Here is a 27,863-nt window from a genome sequence, read left to right as displayed (position 1 = left end):
GTCTGCTGTTATATCCGGCAGGATTGAACGTGTCTCAGTCTCCGGTGTAACGTGAACGGAGGAGAGGCGATGCTACCGCTCCTGATGCCCTGCGCTACTTCTTCTTCTTCTTCTTCTTCACTCCTACTCTCCATCTCTCCACTTCCCAGGCCGTACGGGGACTGACAGAACCCGCACCCAGACACACGCGCACACCCAGCCACCCACCCAGAAGGAGGAATTACACACAGATCCGAGCCGGTCCCGGACCTCCATTGGCAAACATCAGCGGGTACGGGCCTCTTTATCTGATTTCCCCCTCCATCACCTGTCTTTTATTCTAGCAGCCGAGGTCCACACACGAGCAGATGGCCGGAGGCGCCAGCTGGCCTGCTGGCCGCTGTACTGCTCTTCCAGCGACACCGTTTACGTTAAAGTCACCTTTATATTTGTGGATTTCGCGCCTGTATTCTTTATGAGGTAAATTAAATTGGCTAAGTGATGTCAAACTGTTGGAAGTGACGCAAAACGGGGCTTTGGTACTTTGTCCGCGGATTTTGCTTTATTATAAGCATTTTGTAATTATTATTTACCTCGACATCGCTGATGTGTGTGTGTGTGTGTGTGTGTGTGTATGTGTGTGTGTGTGTGTGTGTGTGTGTGTGCGACAGGGAGATATGTGTTTGTGCGTAAGGAGGGCGTGTGTGCGCGCATGCTGATCCCTTTATGTAGTGTGTGTTGTCTGGCGGTGGAATCCCCCGTGTACAAACCCATCCAGCACGATGGGCACAATAGCCTGTTTATGTCGCTGAAAACGGACATTTAAATGTCACAACATTTAGTGGGAAATGATTGATTTTGCGTGGATGCCGATTTTCTTATTTTCCCCCATTTTCAAAGCACAGCCCGTTACTGGTCAAATCCGATCCGGTTACTACACCATCGAGAGAGCAGAATAATCCACACACATTGTGGCCCTGGGAAAACGCAATCCGCTGCAATCCGTACACAGAGCAGGAATAATGAGGGGAGACAGAGGCCATGTTTGAATCATCTGGACCCGAAATGAAAGCCTCTCTGGCGCATTAACAGTTCCGTGTTCCCCTGCTTCTAGAGGGTTCTGGGATGCTTTCAGGAGGAGAGGATTTGGTGGGATGGTTAAAGGGAAATTAGCTCAAAATGGCTCACAAAAAACACACACACACACACACACACACACACACACACACACACACACACACACACACACACACACAAAGTAGCAGCAGTGGTGCTTTGATGTTATTCATGATCCAACAATATTGTAGCTTTGCTGAGTAATGAGTCATATTTGTAGCTTGCTGGGGAGATGACAGTGTTCGGCATGTGGGCCTAAACATACTTGGCGATGTTGTGATATGGGGTGATGCAGATATGTGAGGCCGAAAATATGTAAAACCAGATGGTACGATCGGTGTCGTCCACCTCTGCATTAATGGATGTGATGCAGCCAGGTTATTAATTCATATTTAATGCAGAGATGATGTATGGGGATTGCCTGTCTAGAAGACAGCTGTTAACCTGAAGTGATTTATTCTGACAAGTTTGGATCAAATTACAATGACTTACAATCTTACTCAGAACTGTGGCATTAAAGTTGTCACATTTACATGTGCCTGAAATATGAAAAAGGCCAGTATATAAAATAATGAAAGAGCCTGTGTGACTTTTGACAGAGAAAATAACACAATATCGCTGACTAATGAAAAGTTGTATTGGTTCACAATAAACTACACCTTTGTTCAATTCAATACACTCGGTGATTGGTTGCTACAGCCTCAGTAGGTCTGGTATGACCAGTAGCCTATGGTGACTAATGCTATCTGTTAGCGTACCTTAGCTAGCTGTTGCTATATATCTGAACTGAGTCTGTCCACTGACTAGTCTGCTCTTCTCGTGCCTCTGTTCATGATAAAATCTTTCGCGATTACAATGATACATTTACGAGATTTATTTTTTAATAAAGTTCTGTTTGCAGCAGAAACACAAGACAAACGTCGTAGCCTCAGCCATAGTACTCCATCGCTACTGTTGCAGCTGTAAAAGGGTGGATAAATTGTTCTGAGCCAAATTAATAATTTCACGATCAGAATTTGAGCAATTTGGTCCGATAACGTTCGGAAAGTCTAGAAGAGCCGCACCGTTGAAGTATTTTATGCCCATTCAAGCTAGTACAGGGCTAAATCAGAAGTTAGCCAGCTCGGCCAGCGTCTCTGTCTCTGGTGTCGAGAGCATGTCGTGAGCGTGAGCATTCTGCAAAACAACAAGAAGTGCTGTATATACCGTAAATATGTAATCAACGCTCACCCACCTCACCTGTTCTGATAATGAAATAACTGTATATTATAAACCATAATTAACCTTCTGGTTTCTTGGGTTCTATTTTTTAAACTGTAAATTGAGGATTATTGTGATACTTCAATATCGATCAATATTTAAAAAACGTATCGTGATAACATTTTTGGCCATATTGTCCAACTCTAGATCTAACTGACATGTTGAATGTATGTATTTTTTAATTACAAACCTACATTCAAGTGAGTTGCCATGTTTGTTGGAGTATTTTCAACCAACTGATGTGATGATCAGTGGAACCTCGTTCAGAACCAGGCGTCAACCTCCGGTTCTGCAGAGTGAAGCAAATGCTGAAGTGTCTTAAAACGTGCATTCTCTCTACTGACCAGCAGGGGGCGACTCCTCTGGTTGCAAAAAGACGTCCGATTGTATAGAAGTCTGTGAGAAAATGACCCTACTTTTCATTTCATTTATTACCTCAGTAAACATTGTAAACAATCTCTAGTTTCAAGTCTTCTTCAATACAGCATGATGTTTATTTAGTAAATTATGGTCCATTTAGAGTCAAACAGACCATAAAGCAGGATATGCTTTAGGGCGGGCCTACTGTGATTGACAGGTCGCTGCCGCTACCAGATCTGTATACAGCGTCTCTACGTCGCTCCTCCGCATTCCAAATAGGGTCACTTCTGTTCATTGGCTGCAAAAGAGAACAACATGACTACAACCGTAATCCAAGATGGCAACGGCGAAATCGCCAAACTCGAGGCTTCATAATGGCAGTCCACAAACCAATGAGTGACGTCACGATGACTACGTCCACTTCTTATATACATATATGGCAGTGGTGTATAGTAACGAAGTAGAAATACTTCGTTACTGTACTTAAGTCGTTTTTTTGGATATCTGTACTTTACTTTACTACTTATATTTCTGTTGACTTTTACTTTTACTTCACTACATTTTGCAAAGAAAACTGATACTTTTACTCCGATACATTTCCCCTGAAACCTTCGTTACTCGCTACAAAATCAAATCTATCTTTAGAAACAAAATGAGACCAACGTCAGGGACTGTGGTGGAACAGAGACTGCAAGCAAGCAGGTTTGGCGAATCAGTGGTCCTAGCTTGCAAGTTAAATCATTGGTTAATCACGTTAATGCGCAAAACAAGTGCTCTCAAAGCCGCGGTGTTTTGATTCCCAGTGATGCCCAGGATGCTACATGCTATAGCTAGCGGGCGACTACATGAGCAGAATTCCACTCTACGATGACTGATTTCATGATAGAAGCAGAAATGAAAGCACCTGCTACTCCCGCAACAAACTACGGTGGTGACGAAGACCAACACCCGTGGATCGCTAGCGAGTTAGTGAGCTGAGAAAGTGTTGACAGTTGTGAGATTTTGTTGTGTGGTGGCTAGCTAACGTAACGTTAGCTAACTTAACGTTAGCTAGCCACCACACCATAGGATTGACAGGAGCCGCGAGAGCGCAGCATTAGGGGAATCCTTCCCAGCTGTGCGCAAGCTGTCTGTGAAGCTGAACACACCTCTACCTGCCTCAGCGGCCTGTGAAAGGCTGTTTAGCATCGCAGGACTAGTATTCAGCCCAAGAAGAGCGAGACTGAATTCTCGCAATTTTGAAAACCAACTTCTTTTGAAGATGAACAGGACATTTTTCAGTTTCAAGTAATGACTGGGTTGCTGCTTTAGTATTGATCATGTTTTGATATTTGAGTCATTTTGTGGATGATCAGATGGAGTTATGATGGTAGCAGATTCAGCTTGAGCAAAACCTTTGCCCATTGTGTTCAAATCAGGCCCATAGGAGTTTACAAGGCAGGTGTCCTTTCTCACAACACTGACCTGATGCATCAAGTGGATATTTTTTGCTGAACACAACATTATGCATTTGCCCTCTACATCCTCTAGTCGGAATGAGCATACTTATAAACGCACTGTTACAACTCCTTCATAGTGTCATATTGCTTTTCGGAGAATTATGATAAGTTCATAGTAGATGCAAAAGTATACTTATGTACAATATATTATGTTGAACATTGTTGCTCCTGGATGGATCACAGCCAACCCAATTATTGTCAACACAGCTCCATGTCCTTGGCGATGGTGCCACAGCACTTAAAAGAATAAACTTCATAATTCTCAAAATTCTGACCCTTTGCTTTTTTATTAACAGCATTTACTTGTACTTTTACTTTCAATACTTAAGTACATTTAATATCAGAAAATTACTTTTGATACTTAAGTACAATAAATATCAGATACTTTAAGACTTTTACTCAAGTAGTATTCTAATAGGTGACTTTTTACTTTTACTGGAGTAGTTTTCCAGTAAGGTATCTTTACTTTTACTCAAGTATGGCTTTTGGGTACTTTATACACCACTGATATATGGTCAGAACACACATCAAGCCATACAATAAGAAAGAAGGAACATGCTCGTAAAACCCCCTTTTCAACACATAGCACCTTTAATAGCCTTTATATCTCCTTAAATTATTGATTTAGAAGCCTGATATTATGAGTACCACTTTAAGCAGTGACCAGTGATGGTAGTAGAAAAAAAGCTGTATTACTACTTGTAATTGCAGTAACAGTAGGTCACTCATACTCTCTGTAGTTGTAGAAGCTGTTGCGGTAGCAGAAGTTTTCATTATAAGCCTGTAGCATTAATACCTATTATCACTAGTTTTAGCAGTAATAGTGTCAGCAATAGTAACAGTATTACCAGTACTGGTAGTAGAAGTAGATGATGTAGTAATAGTATTAGTAGTGTTCTAGTACTTTAGTACCATTAACCTCAGTGCTAGTTGCATTAGCGCCATTATTTTAAATCAACAACAGTAGTAGTAGTAGTAGTATTGTTTGCAGCAGTAGTAGTATTAGCATAAATAATAGCAACAGTATTTAGTAGCAGTAATGACTCAGTATACTTCAAAGGAACTATAAATCTGAAGAAAGAGTACCGTATTTTCCGCACTATAAGGCGCACTTAAAAGCCTTTAATTTTCTCAAAAAACGACAGTGCGCCTTGTAATCCGGAGAGCCTTATATATGGATCAATTGGTTAATTGGTTGATCCATACTGGTTGTACACGGCGCTCTGTCAAAATGTTTCAGTACGACTGGTAAACTACAAAGCCGCACCGCGGTAAACACCGGTACTGTGCTTACTCCTATTTCAACACCACTTGTGTGTATAAAGACCCCAAAATGGCACCTTTCAAGAGACACGCTTACGACGCTATTCTATTCTATGCGCCTTATAATCCGGTGCGCCCTATATATAAAAACAGTTCTAAAATAGGCCATTCATTGAAGGTGCGCCTTATAATCCGGTGCGCTTTATAGTGCGGAAAATACGGTATTTAACTGATTCTTTTGAATTGTAGAAAGATCTTGCAACAGAGTAAACTCGAGGCAAAAGAGATATGATGCAGTTTGGTTCAAAGAGAAGTGTGAGCTATTATTATTACTAAGTAAGTCCACGTATGACCACCATAAAGAGCTGGTTAGGGACATGAAAAGAATGGAAAGAATTTGATTCCCAAACTTCAATAACTACACCCCAGATCCTCTCCAAAATGTATAATGGTCTCCAAAACCACAGCTTGAAAAAAGAGATTTTTTTGTGTTTGTGTGTGACAGAGAGATGAGGTAACTTGGCAGCAGCCCACCTGTCAGGCTCTCACGAAGCCCGAGGGGTCAAACTGAGAGGAGGCGAGCCGGCAATAACAAGGGAGGGCCGATTTAAAATAACACCAAAAGAGTTTGAGCTGCTGCTAAACTGTTCTCATTTCAATCTGGAGCCAATTCTCTTCAAGGCCGTTGAAGTTTTTCTTCGGCTACATCCGCACTCATACATTTTCCTTTAAAACGCACATCACATGACCATTCATGTTAACTGGGCATGCCGGTGTAAACAGGACTGCCTACTCTGCAGCTGGTTGCTTGGTTACAGAAAATAGAACTGCGTAATATTGTACTTCCTATAATAAAAAGAAGTACAATTAGTAGTCGTTGATATCAACGACTACTAATTCTAATTAAGATCAACTCTGTCATACACACGTGCACTTAAACAGAGAGAAATGTATTTATTTAACGCAGTAGCCTTTATCTCTGTCTCACATACATCAAAGGTACAAATCAAAGTTTTACTATATTACGGGACATTTGGTCAACACACGTCTCACTCGTGGCCCCTTGGTTTCGTCGTCGTCTGTTTTCACTAGAGCTGCAACAATTAATCGATACGTTTTTAACTATTAAATTAATCGGCATCTATTTTGGTAATCTAATGATCAGTGTGAGTCATTTGTTAAGAAAAAAAAGTCTACATTTTCTGATTCAACCTTCTTAGATGTGATTATTTTCTGGTTTCGTTACTCCTCTGAGACAGTAAACTGAATAACGTTGACATGTGAACAAAATAGGACATTTAAAGACGTCATCTTTGGCTTTGTGGAAACACTGATCGACATGTTTTACCACGTTCTGACATTTTATAGACAAAACAACTAATCGATTAATCAATACTGAAGATAATCTTTAGTTGCAGCTCTGGTTCTCCCACTAGTAGCTCTGCTGGGTGTCTGGAAGTTCCTGTTGTAGTGGAGAGCAGCGCTTATGCTTCGTTCCAGTTTCTTAAAAGTTGTGCGGAACAAAATAAGCGAATCAGGGAGCGAATGTCGTGACTCAACCAGGAGGCGAGCGTGGGCGTCTGCGTCATTGTTTTCAATGGACTCCGACTCCGACTCCAGACTAAGACGCAACCCTGGAGTTTTCAAACTATATCATCTCCGTTTTAGGGGCTCCAAAACGCCTGAGCGGTGTGGACAGTCGGCGTAAACGTAGCAAAAGCTATCATTTTCAAAACGAAAATTTATTAGTGTGGATGTACCCTGAAGGTTTGTTGAGGGTAGGACGGCTCCATTAGGGGTCGTCTAAGTGCTAAGTGAATGTAGAAGCGTTTGATGATGCAACACTGGTGCTAACTGGTAACGCTAACACTAGCAGCCAGTTCATCTTTAAACACTTGCCTTATGTTCTGGAATTGCATAGTTAAAAAAATGCTGACTCATTTCCACTTGTCAGGATTACAAACAATGACTGTTTACATGCACACTCATATTTCACTATTATTCCGAATAAGACAATATTCAGAATTGGATGTGGTTCATATTGTGTTTGGATATTCTGAATTAGGTCTTATTCTGAATTGAGCATTTTCTGATTAAAACATGTGGGATATTATTCAGGTTTTAGGAGCATTCTTTGGACATATATACAGCACATTCAGACTATGCGTCTCAACGAGGTTTTTACTGCACTTTGCGACACACGGCTTCTTCCCTGTTCACCACCAGCTCAGAGCGTTGTACACAAAGCAACTAACCAATAGTTTGTAAAGCTGAAGTAGAGATGCACGCCCAAAAGAAACGCCCACATTTCTGGTCAGAAGGAGAAACATACCTAATTTTAAACATCATGAACGACTTGGATATCAGTAGGTTTTGTGATATGCGCAAATATCACAACGCTGACCTTTTCAAGAAAAGTGGTTGAAGGAGTGAAAGAGGGAGTTTTGCACAGTCCAACAAGTCTGCCACGCGTGGAAAACTTAAAAAAATATAAATTATAAAGCAAAGAAGCAAAATGGTACAAGTGGCTTCGTCCGTGTCACTTTTCCATAGTTGGACGTGATAAACAGCGTGTTAGGGCATCGACCTGTCAGACACAGCCGAGAACGGCGTCGGCATTGGATTCACCGGCCTCTGTGATGAGGATGCAGCATTGGGTCATTTTACGTTAGATGCACGGCTGCATCTAAACGGGACTATTGTAACTGCATGTATTAGTGGAATATAAATAATTTTTTTCTATAGCCAAGTAAACATCTTATTAGGAATATTGTCTTTTTCGGAAAAAGGGCAAAAACCCTGATTTTTGGTGCATGTAAATGTACTGAACGATGTTCTATAAGAGAGCCTGTAGCTTGTAAGATCTCAGCACCCGGCCGTCATTGGTATCACTCAGAAACCCTATCCCCACGAGCAAACGGTTTGTCCCTCCATAAGCACAAAACCCTGATCGTGACCTTCAGAGAGCCGTGATGTTGGTGGTGCGTTTGCTTCTCTGTCAGCTGTTTGCATCTCTAGTTGACTGCTGTTTGAATTGCAGCGAGTAGTGCTTAATGATGAGAGGAGAGAACAAAGGTGAGGGTTCTTAAACGTTTCCCGTTCGCTTTCATCTCCACTGCCAGGGTCAGGCCTGTCTGCTAACAGGGTCATGTGAACTGGCCTCCTTTGATATTCAAATAGAGATAGTGAGTGCTACAGGTGCATTCTCTCCGTCTGAGCGTTTCCCCATTCTCCAGCTTTTTTGCTCTTTTTTTCTCATTTCCTATCGCCTTTCCTAGAAAGCAGGGCTATTTAGGAGCAGACAGGACTGCAGGATACATACTGTGACAGGATCACAGCATAGCAGCAGCCACACACACACACACTAATATATATCTCCACTGCTAGATGCATAATACATAATCTGTTTATAATCATGGATAGAAACTTATGCATAATGTACATTTGATTAAAGGTTTGTGTTAAGCTGCTAAAGTAGGGTTATATGATGCCGTTTGATTAATTACAATTATAGGAACACTGTTGCATTTTGGGACCTATTTCTGTTTAACATCTGGTGCCTATTTCATACAAAATACACAAAAGCAACTAGTTTGTTCGTAAAATGAAGAGCTTTGCCTAATCCTACAAAGCGGCTAACTAGAATGCTACAGACTGCACCAGAATGCAAACGATCAAAGTATGAATAATAATATCATGTAATCGACATGGAGGCCCCAGCAGTTTGTTAGCAGCAGTTCACTTGTTGTTTTTCGACGATTCAAGCAATATGTTGATTCAGAGGCAAATTTATGGATTCGACACATGAAGTTCAGTTTAGTCTGCTAGTCATGAGGAGCCTGTAAAAAGCAGTTGTATACGGTCTTCTGTGTCTCTGGAGGGAGATTTCTAAAGTCTGAATAATAATAAAAAATAATGATGTCATCAGGGGAAGCTTATCTCAGCTTGGGCTTGAGACTACACATTTATGACAGAGAGTCTTTGTTACCAACTGGAGGTTTAGAAGACATGGAAGGTTTCATCAAAGTGTTGCATTATGGGACACATTATTATCCTGTGACTCGGGGCTTGGCGCAGGATATATCGGCCTCTGTTCCATACATTTTCTTTATATATGCCTAGAGACAAATCTCCAAACGCTATAGCTACATCAATCTCATTCACGCATTGCAATTTAACCATCACCATATTTCATAGATGTAGGTAAAAAGTATGTTTGATTCAGAGGTCTGGACCTAGATTAGATTCACCCTATAAATAAATAAGTGAAATCCTTATATGTAGGTGAATTTAAGAAAAACACTGATTGGAACTAATAAGCAGAAAGAGAAAAGTGAAAGGAAAGGAAGGAGTGGAGGCTGGGTTTGGTGGTGGGGGAGGGTAACTGAGCCGTTCATAACACTGGATTTGTACAGTCTAAAGTGTTACATAATGTGGAGCAGACATGCTCTCTGACTCCGTCATGCTTTCAAATATCAAAACATAAGCAACCATTTACGTGTGTTTCACACGTAAATGTTTGATTAAAAAGAAACAAGCTGCCTTTATTGGTACATTTTCATTAAATGTAATATGACTATAACCCTCTCTTTGTAATTAACCAACCAAAAGCACAGTCTCGGTTCTAGTGACTAAGAATACATGCAGAGAGGAAAATCTTTATTTAAACAGGTTGAAGATGTAAAAATAGTGTGAGTTTTGTCATGAGGCCATAATTCACTGCAGAGTTCATTTGTCAGTTGGAGTATATTTAGCCCTGTGTTCATTTGTTTCTGGAGGAGACAAATTTGACTCTACCCTTTTTTTCTCTTTCGCCTCTCTCTCTCTCTCCCACACACACTCCACACACACTCGCCCTGCCCCTGCAGTGGGTGGTGAGAGAGAGTGAAGGAGAGGGAAAGCCAGAAAAAGAACAACAAATGTCCAAGAAAAACAGGATGGAGGGGGGAGGGGAGGGATGGGGGTTTGGGCTCCAATATCAAAACCAATGATGATATAATAGTATACATATTTTGCATCCTCAAATGGTCCTGCCTCCAAAATATAAAATCAGGATCAGTATGAAGACCTGTTGGTCTGTGTTTTTATCATTCTCGATGTCAAAAAATCCAAACTGCATGAGGATATCTTCATGGATTATGTCATCTACCCTTTTTAGTAAAAATAATTTGTATATTAACCGAGTTACAGGAGCTAGTGAAAGTGATGCCAGTACTTCAGCCTCTTATGTGTTGAATCATGTTCTTATGTTGCATTGTGTTTTGTGATACTTTGCTTAGACTGAACCGAGACCAATACATCCAAGCTGGTTGACATCATTGACATTATTTTACTCCGTCTAGCTTATTAATTAATTTATTTTACAAGTATTATTGTAATCGGCCGATAAATAATACGAAAAAAGAAATACTAAAGATGTGTTTGATGTTTTGTTTTTTTACCCGTCATTTAAATTAGTTTTAATATTATTTAAAGGTCTTAAAGGCTGATTCAAAGGCTTAAAATACGTTTTGGTCAAATTCAGCGAATATCTTCTCACAGTCCGCTCGCTATCCTTTCCGTTGAGGACATTTCGTTAGAATAAAGCATGTTTTGGAAATTATAACGACTATATCTTTTCAATACATTTGGAGTTTAGGACTGAGTACCGAGACAGCAGCCTGTAGTTCTTTCTCGCATCTGACTTCGTCACTGTCACGTCAAATGACGGCGCTGGATGCAGGAAGAACAGCAGATCTGAGGAAGCACTGAGAAATTTATTATCATCCACACTGATGTGGATACATAACAGGTGGCAATTTCTTCCTTTAACAGAATAATAACAAAAAAGCAATAGAATAAAAATATAAACATATATGAACCATAGAGTAAGTGTAAAAGAAGTAATATTGACCAGTGCAAAATAGAAAAGCAATATGAGTAATTTTATTAATCAACTATAATAGAAAAAGTTAATTAAAACAACAAAAAGTTGTATAAAGTGTATAAGAAGTAATACTTAAGAGATCCTCATTAAACATGTTTGGTTGTATTCAGAGAATATCAGCCAATATTGAATTTTTTTTAATTTTTTAAAATCTTAAATAATTACAGGCTTTATTAGTTTTGGCCTCGCTGTGTTGTGTGTGTTGTGCAGGGTTTTGTGACATTCCACTGTGCTGGTGGAATGGTGCTGTAACGCTGCGATACAGTGTGTGATGTTGCGTTGGTTGGTTGGCTTTGTGTGGTTTACAGGGCGGTGTTATTTGCAGTGTGTTGTGTTGTGTAATGCCGTGTGTGAGTGTGTTTAGCAGCAGCAGCAGCAGTTCCTATACCACAAACCCTCCAGCCACTCCACTCTGCTCCTATGGACTGCATTCCCTTTATCTATTTCTCTCTATTATTCTCTCCTTCCTTTGTCTTCCTTTGTCAGACAGCTTTTCTTTGTTTTTCTCTGTCTCTGTCTCTCTCTCTCTCTCTCTCCACCCCCAGGATGTGGCTGTGGGTTGATTAGAAAATGCGTGGCACAGAACAGGCAATCCATCACCCTGCCAAAGCACGCCACTTCCGCGCATGCGCTCGCTCCTCTTCCTCATTTCCCTCCTCTCTCTTCATCATCCACACAGATCATCCAAGCTTTGGTGTGTGTGTGTGTGTTTGTGTTTTCTCCAGAAAGACCAGCAGCATCTCACATCAGCCCCTCCTTTCATTTTATTTCCTTCACCTCTCCTTGCCCTTCAAACCCACTCCTCTTCCTCCTCCTATGACTCCCACCTCGTCCTCCGTCTCGTCTAGATCCACTCATCCACCCATGACAGTCATGCCTCTTTTGCTTTTATGGATTATCCTCATGGTGAATCTCAGTGAGATCATTTACAGTGCAGAGACTGGGAAAAGTGCAAGAGAAGCAGGGGGAGCAAGTTCACAGTGATGTATTGATTAACCTCTCACAGACGGGAGGTTAATCATCTCTCTGTGATATTGCTGTGGCGATATCTACTGTTTTAAAGCTATTTTAAATCACCTTTATATTGAAAACCATTGACAGACCTTAACCATTGGGCTAAGACCTTTTATCCGCCTATCTTCTATGAAGTATGTTAGAGACATCCGTCAGGACTGTTTGTTTCATTCCTGTAGGTAAAAGCTACAGGTTTGTTTGTTATCAGTTTAAATTATATAAACTTTGTTTCTAAGCATAGACTGTATAATAGAGGTGGACGTAGCCACTGTGACGTCACCTTTTGGTATGTGGACTACCGCTTCGAACCCTGGAGTTTGGCACTTTGGCCGTTTCCATCTTGGGGTCTTTTTTGGAGCCAGAAGTGACCATATTTGGACGAGAGGGTGGTGCTGGTAAGGTGCATGGCTCAGCGGGGCCATCAGCTAACGCTAGCTAGCTAGCTTGGTTTGCAAGGTGCATTCTTATTTCACGTTAGCTGTGATATTGATTGGAATGTTAATTTTGTAAAATGAGAAACATCCTTAAAACAAAATGTAGGCTTACCAGAATAAATGAACAGCTGACTCCCAGAGTGTCTTTTAGTTTGACTAAAAACTTGCTGAAAAATGCTGTGGTACCAACCTGTCAATCGCAAGGTAGTCCCGCCCTAAAGCATCCCCTGCTTTATGGTCTGTTTGACTCTACATGGCCCATAATTTACTAAATGAACATCATGCTGTATTGAAGAAGACTTAAAACTAGAGATTGAGACCATAAACTCATGTTTACAATGTTTACTGATGTAATAAATCAAGAGAGAAGTAGAGTAAGCACATTATGTTGTTGTGTGGCGGAAGCTTTAAATACTACGACACCCACGTCTCAGCTGTCTTTAGAGAGGAGGCTAGTCAGGGGCGCAAGTCAGAGCTGTAGCAAATTTAAAATAAAATAATAAATATAATATATCATAACAATGTTGTCATGTCGTCCAACCACATCTTAAGACAAAAAACAGCTTCCAAGTGGCCACATCTGAAGGCAGTAACGGGTTTCCAGACGCTGTAAGACAAATTGACAAGCACTATGTTCAAAGATTAATGAGGCCTTTAGTGGCTTATGCAGCAACATTTTAAGCTTGGTGACTGTATGTACCAGAATGCAACTTGGGAGTCGCAGTTAACATCTCTCTGTACAGAGGCTTGTACCTTGTTGCTATAAAAGTGTTAGCAGCTAACTAGCAACAATTTCCTCACTTTTGTCAGTAGCAGCAAACGCTACCATTGTTAGCTTCCCTCTGGAGATTCCAGCTGGCAGAAATCCTCAGTGCCGATTGATAATACTCTTAGTGGTAAAAGAATATTTGTCATATAATCACAACTCAAGGTCCACCAGCTGTTTGTGTACCTTTCTACCACAACTCATGGTCTTCATGGATTTGTTGCCTCAGTTGTTATGGAGTTTGTTCAGTTTTCTTTGGTCATGTAAAAACAAGTGGTAGAAGGCAATCACTGATTATTTTATTGAAACACTACAATATCTAAAATAAACTTCCATGCTTAAAACCTCTTAAACCCGAGGGTCCCCAATATTGGGGACCTAGAGGGGGTACCCCAGGGGTACCCCTGTGTACAATTCACTTTTGTGAAAGTAATACAAAAATAAAAAATAATACCTGTGAAAAATTGAAATTCTGGGCGAAACAACCATGGCAGCCATTTTACACACTGCAAAACACAATTATACATGAACTAAGATCATATCTAGAAGAGTACTACAAGTTTTACCACAAAACCACGTTTTTCTGGACAAAAAACTGAGTACTATATACTTTGTTTTGGTCTGGCATGAGAACGCGCGGAGCGATCTTGGCGGATGACCACATGTAGCAGGGCCGTGATTCGACCCCGCGACGAATAGCGTCGTCGGAATTACTCTCTTTCAAACCGTTCAAACGTTATATATCTATAAGCCAACATCAGTCACATGTCACCAGCAAAAAAATTGGGTAAAAAAACTTACATTTTGATGGTTTTGAAGATGAAAAACGGATTTATTCCATTGGATTTTCGAGCAGCGACTTCCTGCATCTCTCCCCTCGCCTCTGCAAGTGAAATCAAGGGGCTGCGAGGAGGAATGAGAAAATGCCAGGGTATTCTGCAAGGGGGACCAAACCAAGTACAGAGGGGGGTTGGGCCAGCATTTTGCGATTTCTAGTCAGTAAACAGACCCAGATACGATCAAACACCCCCGCATGGCTCCCGTTGGACTATCCCGCATCTAAAACTGTTTCACACCTGTAAATCGCCGATCACAGGCCTCTCCAGGGTCACATAGACACACAGTATGAGGCATTTATTTTTATGATTGACAGATATGACACATCATAACTGCTCAACATTATTGAAAATGGTGTCAAACTGCTTTATTATGATGTATTGAACACTCTTAGTGATAAATCAAGTGAATATATAGTTAATATGTAGTTATATAGTATATAAAATGAGTATACAGCAATGCAACAGCTGGTTCCGAAAATCAAAACTTTGATTTTTATGACCATGTATGCTGGCCTGCTTCACTCAATCAAAGTAAAATATGTTGTGGGGACATGTAACACGTGTTGTTCTATGACTTTAGCATGGTTTTAGGCCAACCAAGGCATTATTTTAAAAACACATGTTCAATACAAGTGCTTTTTTTCAGGCGAACTTGGAACTTTTTCCATTTGAGCTGTGCCATAAGTCACATCAGTTATTAACCAGTAACATATACACAATATTTACACAATTTAACACATCTCACAAGTGTTACCAGTATTCTAGCATAAAAATTATTTAAATATACCTTGTAGTTAGAGCTTGGACTCTCTATGGGTATGTGTATGCAATTTTCGAGCAGAGGGCTAAAAATAGGGCTAGGGCTTAAGAGGTTTTAACTACATTTTACAAACAACCTTCTATTTCTGGCTAACATGATCTGATTGAGTAAACTCATACAGCATGTTACAGCTCATATGCAGGCCTTCTCAGAGATACTAAGATTGTCATGTTGAAGCCAGATCTACAGGTAGAGTTGGCTGGCAAGATGATTTGTTAATTTGAATGTCACTCCAGGGACCCTGACATATTTTACCTTTAACTCCCCAATTGGATGGGACCCTGGCCTTGTCTTCTGTTAGGGATGCACCAAGCCAATCTCCGGATTGGTATTGTGGGGAAAAAACTCCCTATTCCCTAATTTTCCTAATCGAGACCAAATTCCAATGATGTTTGGATGATGACGTTTGGCATTTAGATTTTACAATGAATAACTTTGAGGCTATAAATACATTTCTTTTGTAAGGATCTGGAGGGCCCTGGAAGTTCCCCACAATCAATACAGCATTCTGCCAACCAGAGGGAGGCCCCGTTTCTATTTCTTCTCTATTCACTCTTTCTTCTGCTTGCTCTTATTCTCTTCCCTCTCCCCTCATTTGCTTCTATCCACCCAGCCTCCCCTGATTCCACTCCGCCTCCACCTCTGCATCGCTTCCACCACTCAATATCCAGCAAGGGCAACAGAGAGATTGGGTAATGAAATGGCCACTGGCTGCTTGAATCTGCCTTCTGCCGTCCATCATCTGATTATGAGGAGGTATTCTCCTCATCGGGCCCCATCAGATGGCCAAAATTCGATCAGGTCTAATAACGGCCATGCAGTTCACTCACAAGAAGTGTAGTCTGTGTGGGTTGGTTTGGTGTGGATGGTGATTGAAAAGGGCCGTTCCTTAATGCTGACACAGAAAAATCAAGACAGGAAAAGAAGGAAGCTTCCAAACATGGGATAGTATTTTCAGTATTATTACGTCCACACTCCCAGGATGGTTATCTAATCTGCTCAAAAGGGAGAACAACGCTTGTAAGGCTTTGTCATGCTTTTGCTCTGCTCGCTTGCCACCGTGTAGGTGGTCTCGCCTACTTTTGATTAATAATAGGCTTGAGCATTAAGAACAGGCTTAGAACCTGTATGCAGAGACGGGGATTGAGCTTTGTTTGACTTGTGTAAAAGGAATGTCAAAATGTCCACATAGTGACTCATACTGTATGTGGTAGAAATGATCCCACTCTTTGGAGCATAATATTCATATTTCCTCTACTCTCTTGCCAGTTAATTAAATGCTTGTCAATGACATTTTGTTGTTGTATTATGGATATATGTTATCCCAAACCTGTATGTTGAGTCCGAGGTGTTTTAATGCCAAGCCCTTAGTTTGATGTGACAGGACTGCAATCACAAGCTATGAAATGCAATTGTAATAAAGTTCTAATTGAAACGAAAGGCAGTGATTGTGAGCCTGCTCCACCTCTGTTGCTGATCAGGGCCTTCTGGGCTTTCTTAAGAATCTCAGACATACGACAGTTTGTTGTTTTTAGCAACATTTATCTGGTGGTTAACTGCAAGAGTCTAAAGGAGACATGCTTTCTTGTTTCCAGCACTCCTCTCTGGGCTCCATATCAGAAACCACAAGTCCCACGGGGTAAATCATCACCACGGGTAAAATTGCACATGCATCTTAAAGTATGAACAGGGTTCATAGATACGTATCAGTTAATCTGCCTTTGTGGAAAAAGCTGGATCACTTGCGCCTATCCAATCATATTAGGAAGGGCCGGCTGCTCTCTTGAGGCCCTGGGTCAGCAAACAGAAAGCACTTCAGTCACATAAAGAGGATGACAATTACCAGAAGAGCCAACGTCACAAAGACTGGAGTCGGCCAACCATCCGCTGCTGCAGCAATGACACACATTCAGCCGTTTATTCCTAAAGCTAAAGGTCTGGAAATTGCCGATATATTAACATGGTCAATAGATAGAGATCTGGAAGTTGCCGATATATTAACATGGCCAATAGATAGAGGTCTGGAAGTTGCCGATATATTAACATGGCCAATAGATAGAGGTCTGGAAGTTGCCGATATATTAACATGGTCAATAGACAGAGGTCTGGAAGTTGCCGATATATTAACATGGCCAATAGATAGAGGTCTGGAAGTTGCCGATATATTAACATGGTCAATAGATAGAGATCTGGAAGTTGCCGATATATTAACATGGCCAATAGATAGAGGTCTGGAAGTTGCCGATATATTAACATGGTCAATAGATAGAGGTCTGGAAGTTGCCGATATATTAACATGGCCAATAGATAGAGGTCTGGAAGTGGCTGATATATTAACATGGCCAATAGATAGAGGTCTGGAAGTTACCGATATAGTAACATGGTCAATAGATAGAGCTCTGGAAGTTACCAATATAGTAACATGGCCAATAGATAGAGGTCGGGAAGTTGCCGATATATTAACATGGCCATTATCAGCATTTGACAAGGACCTCAATCATCGCGCCTAATTGGCAAATAAAATCAAGTGCTGAATCAATGCTGTTAGCAGGTAAATCTGTATGTGTGTTTGGATGTTTTAAAAGATAGCGTGTGCATAGTGTCTTTTTTTGTGATTTAGAAAGACCAACAAAGTGGGGAGTCTGTCAGCCAATAAACAATCTAGCCTTAACTGACTGCACGTCATTTTATCCGTATTCTGTGAGACAGCCCAGAGCTCACAAGGAACTAGTTGATTCTGGTATTTCCCCCAATTTCTCTCCTTCACCTCTACCAAAGCTTCTTTCAGGTATCATCCAGTGTTTTATTGCATGTTATTCTGACATTGAATTGAGTTTAGCAGTAACAAAACATCTCTCTCTCTCTCTCTCTCTCTCTCTCTCTCTCTCTCTCTCTCTCTCTCTCTCTCTCTCTCTCTCTCTCTCTCTCTCTCTCTCTCCCCCAGCAGCGAGCCCCAGTTGTGGCCGGTGGGCATGGTTTTGGAGGGCAGCTCAGAGGCACTGTGTCCCCCCCCATCTCTGGAGCTGCGCCCATCCTGCAACAAGAGCCAGCCCTCGCCTCCTCTGGGCTCAAGCTCGCAACCCCACGACGGAGTTTTCCCTGAGGACAAGGAGCCCGTCAAGTACGGCGAGCTCATCGTCTTAGGGTGAGATATTGATAACCGCCACCGACATTTTACAACATCCATCCAATCATGGCCTCTCTGTGGCCAGCAGAACATGAATGGAGAGTGTTGGTCATTCTAAATGCAGCATCATATGGAATAATCAGGGCTGGTGATACTGGATCGCTCATCCGATCTGAAACAAATCCAAGGATATTATATTTTGACTTCCTGTTGCATTAAACATCTTAGAGAGTGACCAGTTTGGTGCCTATTTAAGTGAACACAATATTCTTTATAAGTACTAGGTTCAGGAAATCATATTCCACAGAGTCTGCATTTGTTGACCTGACTGATCAATTCGATATGGACATTCGAAAGACATTCGATACAGTACATTGTATTCCATAAATGTGAGGCTATTGGCCGTGATAACCTAGCTCAGCAGTTAGTTGGTTGAAATCTTACATAAGTAATCATATTCAGTGTGTAGATATTAATGGCACCTTATCAGATCCAGGAGTGTACACGTATGGCGTTCCGCAGGGATCAATCTTGAGAACAAACAATGGGAACTAACAATCAAAAAAGTAAAAAGGTGCCATCTGCCCATAAGGATACAATTTAAATGCTCATTTACACACACTCGCACACTGATGGCGCAGCCTTTGGGAGCTATTTGGGGTTCCGTATCTTGCCCAAGGACACTTCTTCATGTGGACTAAAGGAGCCGGGGCTTGAAATTCCGATCATCATCCGATTAGTGGATGACCCACTCCACCTCCTGAGCCACAGCTGCCACAAATAGGACAAACAATTCTTAATGCTATTTTTAAAAAAAAGGTGTGTGTTGCCTGGATTTGGAGCTGGCCAGGACAACTATGGAAATAACAATGAAGTAAAAAAGGTTTGTTTCTTATGTCGTACCTCAATTTTATGCATAAAATCCATGCCTTGACATGATTTAATTTGATTTGTACTCCTCCTTTAGTTTATAATCTGCGTCTTCCATCAATGGGGAAAAGTAAATACTCATCATAGTGTGACAAGTAAATTGAGCTTGTGAACACTTGTGAATCATCAATGTGTGTCATAATGTCATAATCATTGACAGGTGTAGTGTTTACATCCTTCTTAGCTAAGAGCCTATCAGCATATCTATCAAGGCAAAGCATTACTTTGTGGGAGTATTTATGGCTGGAATTTGGACAAAGTGAGTAAAAGATAAAGCATGTATCATCCATTTAACCCAGTTATTAACATTATCACAATTAAGTCCATTTTCTTCTTATGCTTCACAGGCACAATGGGTCGCTGGCCAACGGGGACAAGGGTCGCAGAAGAAGTCGCCTGGCCCTCTATAAGAGACCTAAAGCCAACGGGGTCAAACCTGATGTTATCCACAACGTCTCAACCCCTCTGGTGTCAAAGGTGAGTTCACAGCACTGATCAACACAGTTCAGGTTGTCATTCAAACTGAAGAGGTGTTTTCCCTAAACCAGGTAGAAAGGAACCAGGTTCTATATTATTACTATATTATTATTATTATCGAAAAATCGATTTAAAACTGTCTATTTCTTCTGTAACACATTTCTTTTCTTCTTTTTTTACATTGGAATTTTATACTGAGGTATTAGAGTGAAGCTTAGAATGTTGTGATATTTTATGATGTCATCACCCTTAAAAGAAATTGGGGAAAAAAAAGATTTGTGGTTATAGAAATGTACTTTATGTGCTCTTAGGGTGCTGCTAGGACTATTTTGTATATAGAAACATGTTGTGAGTTTTGGAACATTTATCTTATTTGAATGCCTTTTTAAATATTTGTTTACGTTTGGACTTTAATATTAGTGGAGCCTCGTCTTTATCTGCAACTGTGAAGAAATATCTGCTCTAAACACAATGAATAGACATGCACGAAAAAAGAAAATGCAACATTTGAATGTGGATGATGATATGATATCAGTCATTTTATGTAGAGCTAGCGTTGTCCCGCTAGAACAGGAAACGTCCTCTGGTAGATTGTGCTGGAGGCCAGCTCTCCTTGTCATGTGACCTGGATAATGTATTTTTCATTGGCAGGCACTCAGCAACAAAAGCCAGCACAGCATCTCCTACACACTGTCACGGAGCCACTCTGTCATTGTGGAGTACACCCATGACACCAACACAGACATGTTTCAGGTCAGTGTTTCCACACACACACACTTACAAAAACGCATGTGCACATGTGCCGTGCCAACATATTGTAAGCTGTTTTGCTGAGTTGCCTCCTAGCGAAAAAACTCTGAATGACCTTGAGTTCCTCATGGTAAGCAAGGATGCAGCATTTGGGTCTGGGGCTTTTATTGTGAAAGGTAAGAATGGAAGGAGCAATGCTGCATTCACGTAGAATCAGGCCTTTTAGTGGGCGACAGCAGGACGGTGAAATTAGGCGAGGCTATTCCTTTGTCTTTCCGATTTTAAGTATTTAGTCAAACAGTAGCTGAAGCTGTCGGGCCTGTAGAGCAGTGAGGGCATCGGGAATGAAGAGGAAGCGCCGGAGTGAAAGCATCGGGCAGAAGGAGGGAAGACAAAAGACTGAGGAGATCAAACATACAGGAGAAGATGAGTCAGACCTCGTCTGCTCTCAGTAACTCACAGTTGTTTTTCCAAACACCTTCTCTCCACTTCAAGGAGATCCATACAAAGCCGTGACTCCAGCAGACACGATCAACAGCGCTCCATGTCTGTCTGTCTGCTGTGTTTAAAGGTCATGTCACCCACATGGTTTGTTCTGTCCATCTTTATAGACATGCTAGATATGTTTCTTCCTCCGCCTGGATACAACCAAGGCAAATTGAATTCACATTACGCTGCTCATAGTATTGGAAAATTACATCAATGACTTTCTTCAGTTCAGCAAGACGTTCAGCCAGATGTTAGGTCGTTCTTGCTAAACTGTTGGTTTTCTGCTGCATGTTGCCAGAACCAATGGCCAGTGCTACCAAAAGAAAACCCAAGAAATGTTTCAGCCTATTTATAATGAACTGGAATGACTTTAGGTTATTTGTGTTGGTACTGGTCATTCTCATTAATCATACTGTTTCTAATTGGGGGAGGTGTAGAAACCGACCAAATTGAACAAAAAGTAGCCCAAATGACAGCTGTGACACAATGGCACGTTTAGTCACCATTGAGGGAAGCTACAATTTAAAAGAAGAACTGATTCAGTCAATGACATGGATGATTTAGATTCAGAGACAACCACCGCTAATAAAACGTGCATGGCTAGATATGTCATTGTTTTATGATATCGATTCCTCTCTCTGGGTTCTCTCAGATTGGTCGGTCCACAGAGAGCATGATCGACTTCGTGGTGACGGACACGGCAGGCAGCGGCAGCGGTCAGGGCGGGGGCTCAGCGGGGGAGGGCGGCGGCGGAGGCCAGTCTGCCCAGAGCACCATCTCCCGCTACGCCTGCCGCATCATGTGCGAGCGCAGCGCTCCCTACACGGCCCGCATCTACGCCGCCGGCTTCGACTCCTCCAAGAACATCTTCCTCGGGGTGAGTGTTCTTCCCCTCGTGGGCGCCAGGCCTCTCCTGGCAAAAAACGCTCGGGGACCGGTAACCACGGTAACCGTGGTGAGAGCAACATCAGGGACGTGACTGTGCCGCCCAAGGGTGACATCATAGCTGTGAGGATGGGTGTCAATGTATGTGACCTGGCCCAAGGAAGCCTGGGAGAGTGTGTGTGTGTGTGTGTGTGTGTGTGTGTGTGTGTGTGTGTGTGTGTGTGTGTGTGTGTGTGTGTGTGTGTGTGTGTGTGTGTGTGTGTGTGTGTGTGTGTGTGTGTGTGTGTGTGTGTGTGTGTGTGTGTGTGTGTGTGTGTGTGTGTGTGTGTGTGTGTGTGTGTGTGTGTGTGTGTGTGTGTTAATATGCTGCTTCTGGTCATATGTAACTGTCTCAAGCTATTGGAGACGTGTCAGTGAACATACATCATGTTATAACATATAGTGCATCAGTACATACTGTACACTGTATTTGTGTCGCTGTAGGTAATGGACCAAATAGCTCAGTCTTTTCTAACTTATTTAGTTCCTCTGTTAGATAATTGAGATCTGTTTACGACCGGCTCGCTCATTTCTCACCCTGTTGGACCTATTTTTAGCGACTTAGCCGCTCCTCCGAGCTCTTACTTCAATGGGAAGACCCCACTTGGAATGAACCAGAATTACCCTGAAATAGAAAGGAGCGCTCCGCTTATGTTCATTAACGCGGGACAGTTGTGGGCCGTCAAGCCGACTCAGCAGTCCTCCGCTTGGGCTCCGTCTTGCTGTATCTCCAATTCAGTGAGTCTGGAGCCTTACCTCGCCACAGAGTCTCGCTTACAGCTAGTAGCCATTTATGAAAACCCCAACCCTAACCCATCTGAATGTTGGAATGGCATTTTAAACATGTTTTCCAATGAACTAAACAGAGAGTAGTTATTTCCCCCTGTACTGTACTCAGTTATCAGACTCTTTGATATGAAAAGCTTCTATACCTCTGTGGATAGCTGGCAGGGCGGGGCGGTCTAAAACGTGACATCGAGGTGCACCAAAGCCATGCAAGCAAATAATAGCCCTTTCTCATGACTGCATGACGTCATCCCATGCAAGATTCATCAGGAACCCCGACAACTAGGCCAGCAGTCAGGGAGATAACGTCAGCAACCAGTACTCGGCTCAACACACACACACACATCATCCACCAGCCATCAGGACTACATTCACGCTGATGTACGGAACAAATATTGTCCTTTTTATTAAAAGTCAGGCTCTGAGGTTCACCTCTGAACTGTTTGATGGATGGGATTATTGTGTCATTGATAAATAATGCATGACAATTTTCAGTCCTTAAGATTTCATTACTTCCTCCTCCGTCAGACCCTTCCGGTCCCGAGCTTGGAGGAGGAAGTGACACACATTTCCTCTGTCACACACTCTGAGGCTGTGATCAAATGATGAGTCCACTACATAAACTGTAAATAAGAAATTCACCCATTGGTTTGTGGAATGTCATTTTGAAGCCTCGAGTCTGGTGATTTTGCCATCGCCATCTTGGATCACGGCAGTCGCCATTTTGTGTTTTTTCGCAACCAATGAACAGAAGTTACCAAATTTGGAATGCAGAGGAGTGACGTACAGACGCTGTATACGGCTCTGATAGCAGCAGCGACCTTTCAATCACAGTAAGCCCGCCCTAAAGCATCCCCTGCTTTATGGTCTGTTTGACTCTAAATGAACCATCATTTACTAAATGAACATCATGCTGTATTGAAGAAGACTTGAAACTAGAGATTGAGACCATAAACTCATGTTTACAATGTTTACTGAGGTAATAAATCTAGAGAGAAGTAGAGTCATTTTCTCATATACAATCAGAGGAGTCACCCCCTGATGGTCAGTAGAGAGAATGCAAGTTGTAAGACACTTCCGCATCGGCTTCACTCAGCAGAACCGGAGGATGCCGACTGGTCCACTAGTGCTGTTTTTATTTTCGTGTGGACGGTGCACACAAGCCTCTCTCTCTACTCACCGTCTCATGTCCTCAACCCTCAGTGTGAAAGAGTGTAGATGTACCTCAAAGTCCCGTTTCCCGGACGGTGTTTTTAGGCTGCTGTCTCCGCCCGTTACAAAGCGCCTCTCCAGCAGTGCCCGGCTGCAAACCTATGCGTAATGCAGCCTGCGGCCCTAACCCCTCGTCATAAGCAAGGGCGGAGAGGGCTCTTGCTTGGCTCGTCTCTAAGACATTTCTCCGTTCTCGGCTGAGATGGACGACATAGCGCTGCAACGCCTTTCTTTTGGTTTAATTAAAGGCATTCATTTTAAAGAGATCTGTTTTTCTACAGTATATACATAACTTACAAAAAATTTTTGGATCCGCCTCTCACAAATTGGAATCAAATTGCATACCCACGCATAACGGGTTCACAGAAGTAATGCATGGAGGTACTCCACCTAATGCAGAAGACACAAGCTGGGCATTTGAGTTCAGTATTACCATGTTGAGACGAATACATCTTTCTGAAGTCCTCAATGTGCTTCAAACTAAGTGCAGTCCAACAATCCCACCCACTTTACGCTGAGACCCAGCTAATTTGAAGCACACTGAGGCCTTTCGTCTTCTTTATTAAAGCAACACGACATGACATTTATCCTCTCAGCTGCTTTCTTGCTGGTCTTCTGTTTTATTTCTGGCACATATACAGCCTCAGGCAGTGTGTCCTGCTGTCTGCCATAGTCTCTTCTCTGATACTATCACAAGGGGCTTTAAAGCCAGGCAGGGGATTTTCAAATGCGAAACAAAGATTTTGCCAAATTATAACACACACCTCTGACCCACAATATTACACTGCTAGCTACTACGACCCATAAGCCAAACAAGTTTAGTTTTTAACTTGTAATTAATTTCAGCTCTGGTTTTGGTCTCCACCACCTCCTGAGAAAAAGATCTGTCTGTTTAGCTGCTAAATGCTCCACTATGTTAAACAGCTAGTCTCTGAATGTGTCTTGTCTGTTGTTTGGTGCAGAGCAGGTAGAGTACGGTGGCTTTATCAGAGCTTTTTCGCTTAGCTAAGCTGATGAGAGTAGGAGACTCAACCCAAATAGTACATTTGGGACCCATAAAAACCAAAACAATGAGCCGAAAGAGGCTAAAAAGAAAGTGCAGAGTTGGTGATAATTCATCTCTACGGGTTTGTCTTTACAAGTGACACCTTTCACATTACACAGCCATTTGACCCAATGTTCATATGGTGTAATAAGAGCAGCTTTAAAGGACCCATGTGTAGGATTTAGTTGCATCTAGCAGTGAGGCTGCAGATTGAAGAGCCAGTGTTTGGTTTGTCCATTCTGGGCTACTGTAGAAACATGGCGCACTCTGTGAAAAGGACGTGCTTCCTGCCAATATATGATGGGCTCATTCCAAACTAAAGAAAACACAACGATTCTTAGTTTCAGGTGATTATACACTTTGAAAACATAGCTATGAATATTATATTCCATTTTTGCAAAAGGTTTTTTAGCCTTTTTAACATTAATGTTGAACACATTCAGTGAAATTCTTCTTTCCTCCAACAGCTTCAAAGAACTTAATCTCCATGCGTTTCTTTTACTACTGCCTCTGCCCTTTCATAGCTTTGTTTTTTTTTGTGAAGCTACACACTGCAGAAATTTGCAGTTTCATTCCATCGGAGCTAATTTGTGTTCATAATACATCCTTTCTTTCTCTCAGGGATGGGTTCTTTCTCAAGCGTGGGCGCATCGCCGTGCATTAGTCAGTACAGTAGTCATTCTGTACTGAGCTAAATATAGCAGCAGAGAACGTTAGAACGTTAGCTGTTCTTCTAGCCAGCCACCTCTGACATCTACCTCCACTATCATCCCTCTGTGCCTCTAACTTTTACGTCTGCCTGCTCCGTGTGTGTTGGTGTGTGTCTCTCAGGAGCGCGCTGCCAAATGGAGGACGTCGGATGGCCTGATGGACGGCCTGACCACCAACGGGGTGCTGGTGATGCACCCGGCGGGGGAGTTTGTGTCTGAGCCTGCTCCGGGCGTCTGGAGGGAAATCTCTGTTTGTGGAAACGTCTTTGCCCTGAGGGAGACTCGCTCAGCCCAACAGAGGGGAAAACTGGTAAGATGAAGAGGGCTGACGGAAAAATGACTTGTATGTTTTTTCCGATATGGTCACAAAGTTTGAAGCTACTAAACATGATATGACCTGCAGGGATTTCTGTAGAAATTGGTTCCTTAATGTAATGTAAGGAAGTGAACATCCTTGTACTGCAGAACCTGGCTGCCCTATATACCTTGCATTATTTTAAAGAAGGTAGGAAATGAAGTCCTCTATAATGCTGTAGAATCTTGTCCCTTTTCCCTATTGGTGTGAATGTCAGCAGGACAGTAGCTTCTGGATTTTGAATCAACATTTCCTGACGGGACCCGAGTTATTGCAGTTACCGCAAACGTGTGAACTCCCTCAATACCAGCATGATCACATTGCATCATAAAAAAAGAAAAGTCTTCGCTGAGCTTTCCTCGAGCTCCCACGATAGGAGACAGTTATACCCCAAAAGTCTGTAGGTCCCTGCTCAGGGGTCAGTGGCCACTGGCACTCATACAGCCCACCACCACTTCCTTCAAGTTGTTCACTGCTCACCAGTATACCTTCAATATTGTTAGAAATCAACCCACAAAGGCAGTGTCATGTGCAAATTGAAACAACTTGACGGGGAGTCTTTGTCTGAAGTGAGTCCAGCAGTAGGAGTACTGCTGCAAATGACCGGAGACGTAGAGAGCCTTGTTGTCGCCTTCAACCACGTGCATCCTCTCCTGCAAGAAGTCAAACTGTCACAGGATACTATTCTTAATTGTCAATTCGATCTGTAAATGTGATGCGTACATGTTGATGATGATGGTGTTTTGAGGGAAGCCACTTACAATAGATGAGTGTCAACAGTCTGAACCCTAACTAGGGCAGCACAGTGCCATCATGTGGTGCTACGGAGGGGAACTGCTACAAGTTTAACGAACCCTTCCAGTGTGGCCCATAACCAATCACTGTGTCTTCTTCTTCTCTTTCCCCTACTGTTTCCATCTTCTGTTCTCCTCTCGAGGTGGAAAATGAGTCAAACACCCTCCAGGACGGCTCTCTGATTGATCTGTGTGGGGCTACCCTGCTGTGGAGGACCCCCGCCGGACTGCGCCACACCCCCACCCTCAAACAGCTGGAATCCCTTCGCCAGGAGCTGAACGCCGCCCGGCCCCAGTGTCCCGTGGGCTTCAACACCCTGGCCTTCCCTAGTCTGGCCCAGCGCGAGATCGTCGACAAGAAGCAGCCCTGGGTCTACGTCAACTGCGGCCACGTACACGGCTACCACAATTGGGGCTATCGCAAGGAGAAGGGTCCCGCCGGCCCCGGGGGTACGGCACCAGCCATCACCGGGGAGAGGGAGTGCCCCATGTGCCGGCGAGTGGGCCCCTACGTGCCGCTGTGGCTGGGCTGTGAGGGAGGATTGTACCTGGACGCCGGGCCGCCTACTCACGCCTTCTGCCCCTGCGGCCACGTATGCTCAGCAAAAACAGTGGTGGGGTGGAGCCAGATCCCGTTACCCCACGGCACCCACGCCTTCCACGCTGCCTGCCCCTTCTGTGGTACCTGGTTGACAGGGGAGCAGGGCCACATCAAACTCATCTTCCAAGGCCCCGTCGACTGAGGATATCCGGGAGCCACAAAGTGATGGTGGACCGGTGAAGAGGTGGACGCGCAGAGTAAAGACCGCGTGCTAGAACAAAAATCTGAACACTCAAGTGTTGGACGAAAGAGAAAGCACCGATGACAAATACAAGAAAAGGACAGCTGACATGATGAACTGAATGTGCCATGCAATTATAGATTGCCATGGCTTTAAATGGAATATGAGGTGTGTGGAGACTATGTAAATAAATTGTGTTGAAATGA

General features: G+C 42.6%; 1 protein-coding gene across 2 annotated transcripts; it reads left to right on the top strand.

The window, feature by feature from the left end:
* The first annotated feature begins 4 nt into the window (after positions 1-4).
* On the top strand, positions 5-27,863 carry peli3 (pellino E3 ubiquitin protein ligase family member 3). Of its 2 annotated transcripts, none has more exons than XM_076087184.1 (7): positions 5-271; positions 18,224-18,421; positions 19,681-19,810; positions 20,462-20,563; positions 21,702-21,926; positions 25,848-26,036; positions 27,019-27,863. In XM_076087184.1, the coding sequence occupies exons 2-7, from the start codon at positions 18,249-18,251 to the stop codon at positions 27,616-27,618; spliced, it is 1,419 nt and encodes a 472-aa protein (XP_075943299.1). In that variant the 5' UTR covers positions 5-271; positions 18,224-18,248; the 3' UTR covers positions 27,619-27,863. The 2 variants fall into 2 exon arrangements, with proteins under 2 accessions (XP_075943299.1, XP_075943298.1); XM_076087183.1 differs by having other exon boundaries at positions 18,221-18,421.

Source organism: Anarhichas minor, unplaced genomic scaffold, assembly GCF_050575085.1.
Source record: "Anarhichas minor isolate MPS153535 unplaced genomic scaffold, ASM5057508v1 ptg000009l, whole genome shotgun sequence".
NCBI classification, from domain to species: Eukaryota; Metazoa; Chordata; class Actinopteri; order Perciformes; family Anarhichadidae; genus Anarhichas; species Anarhichas minor.
Note: the sequence above shows the minus strand (reverse complement) of the source record. Positions and strands in the feature narration are given on the sequence as shown.

Coding starts and splice junctions, on each gene's coding strand:
- peli3 (XM_076087184.1), top strand. CDS start 18,249: ATGGTTTTGGAGGGCAGCTCAGAGGCACTGTGTCCCCCCCCATCTCTG. Junction 19,811..20,461: donor CAACCCCTCTGGTGTCAAAG/GTGAGTTCACAG, acceptor TTTCATTGGCAG/GCACTCAGCAACAAAAGCCA. Junction 20,564..21,701: donor CCAACACAGACATGTTTCAG/GTCAGTGTTTCC, acceptor GGGTTCTCTCAG/ATTGGTCGGTCCACAGAGAG.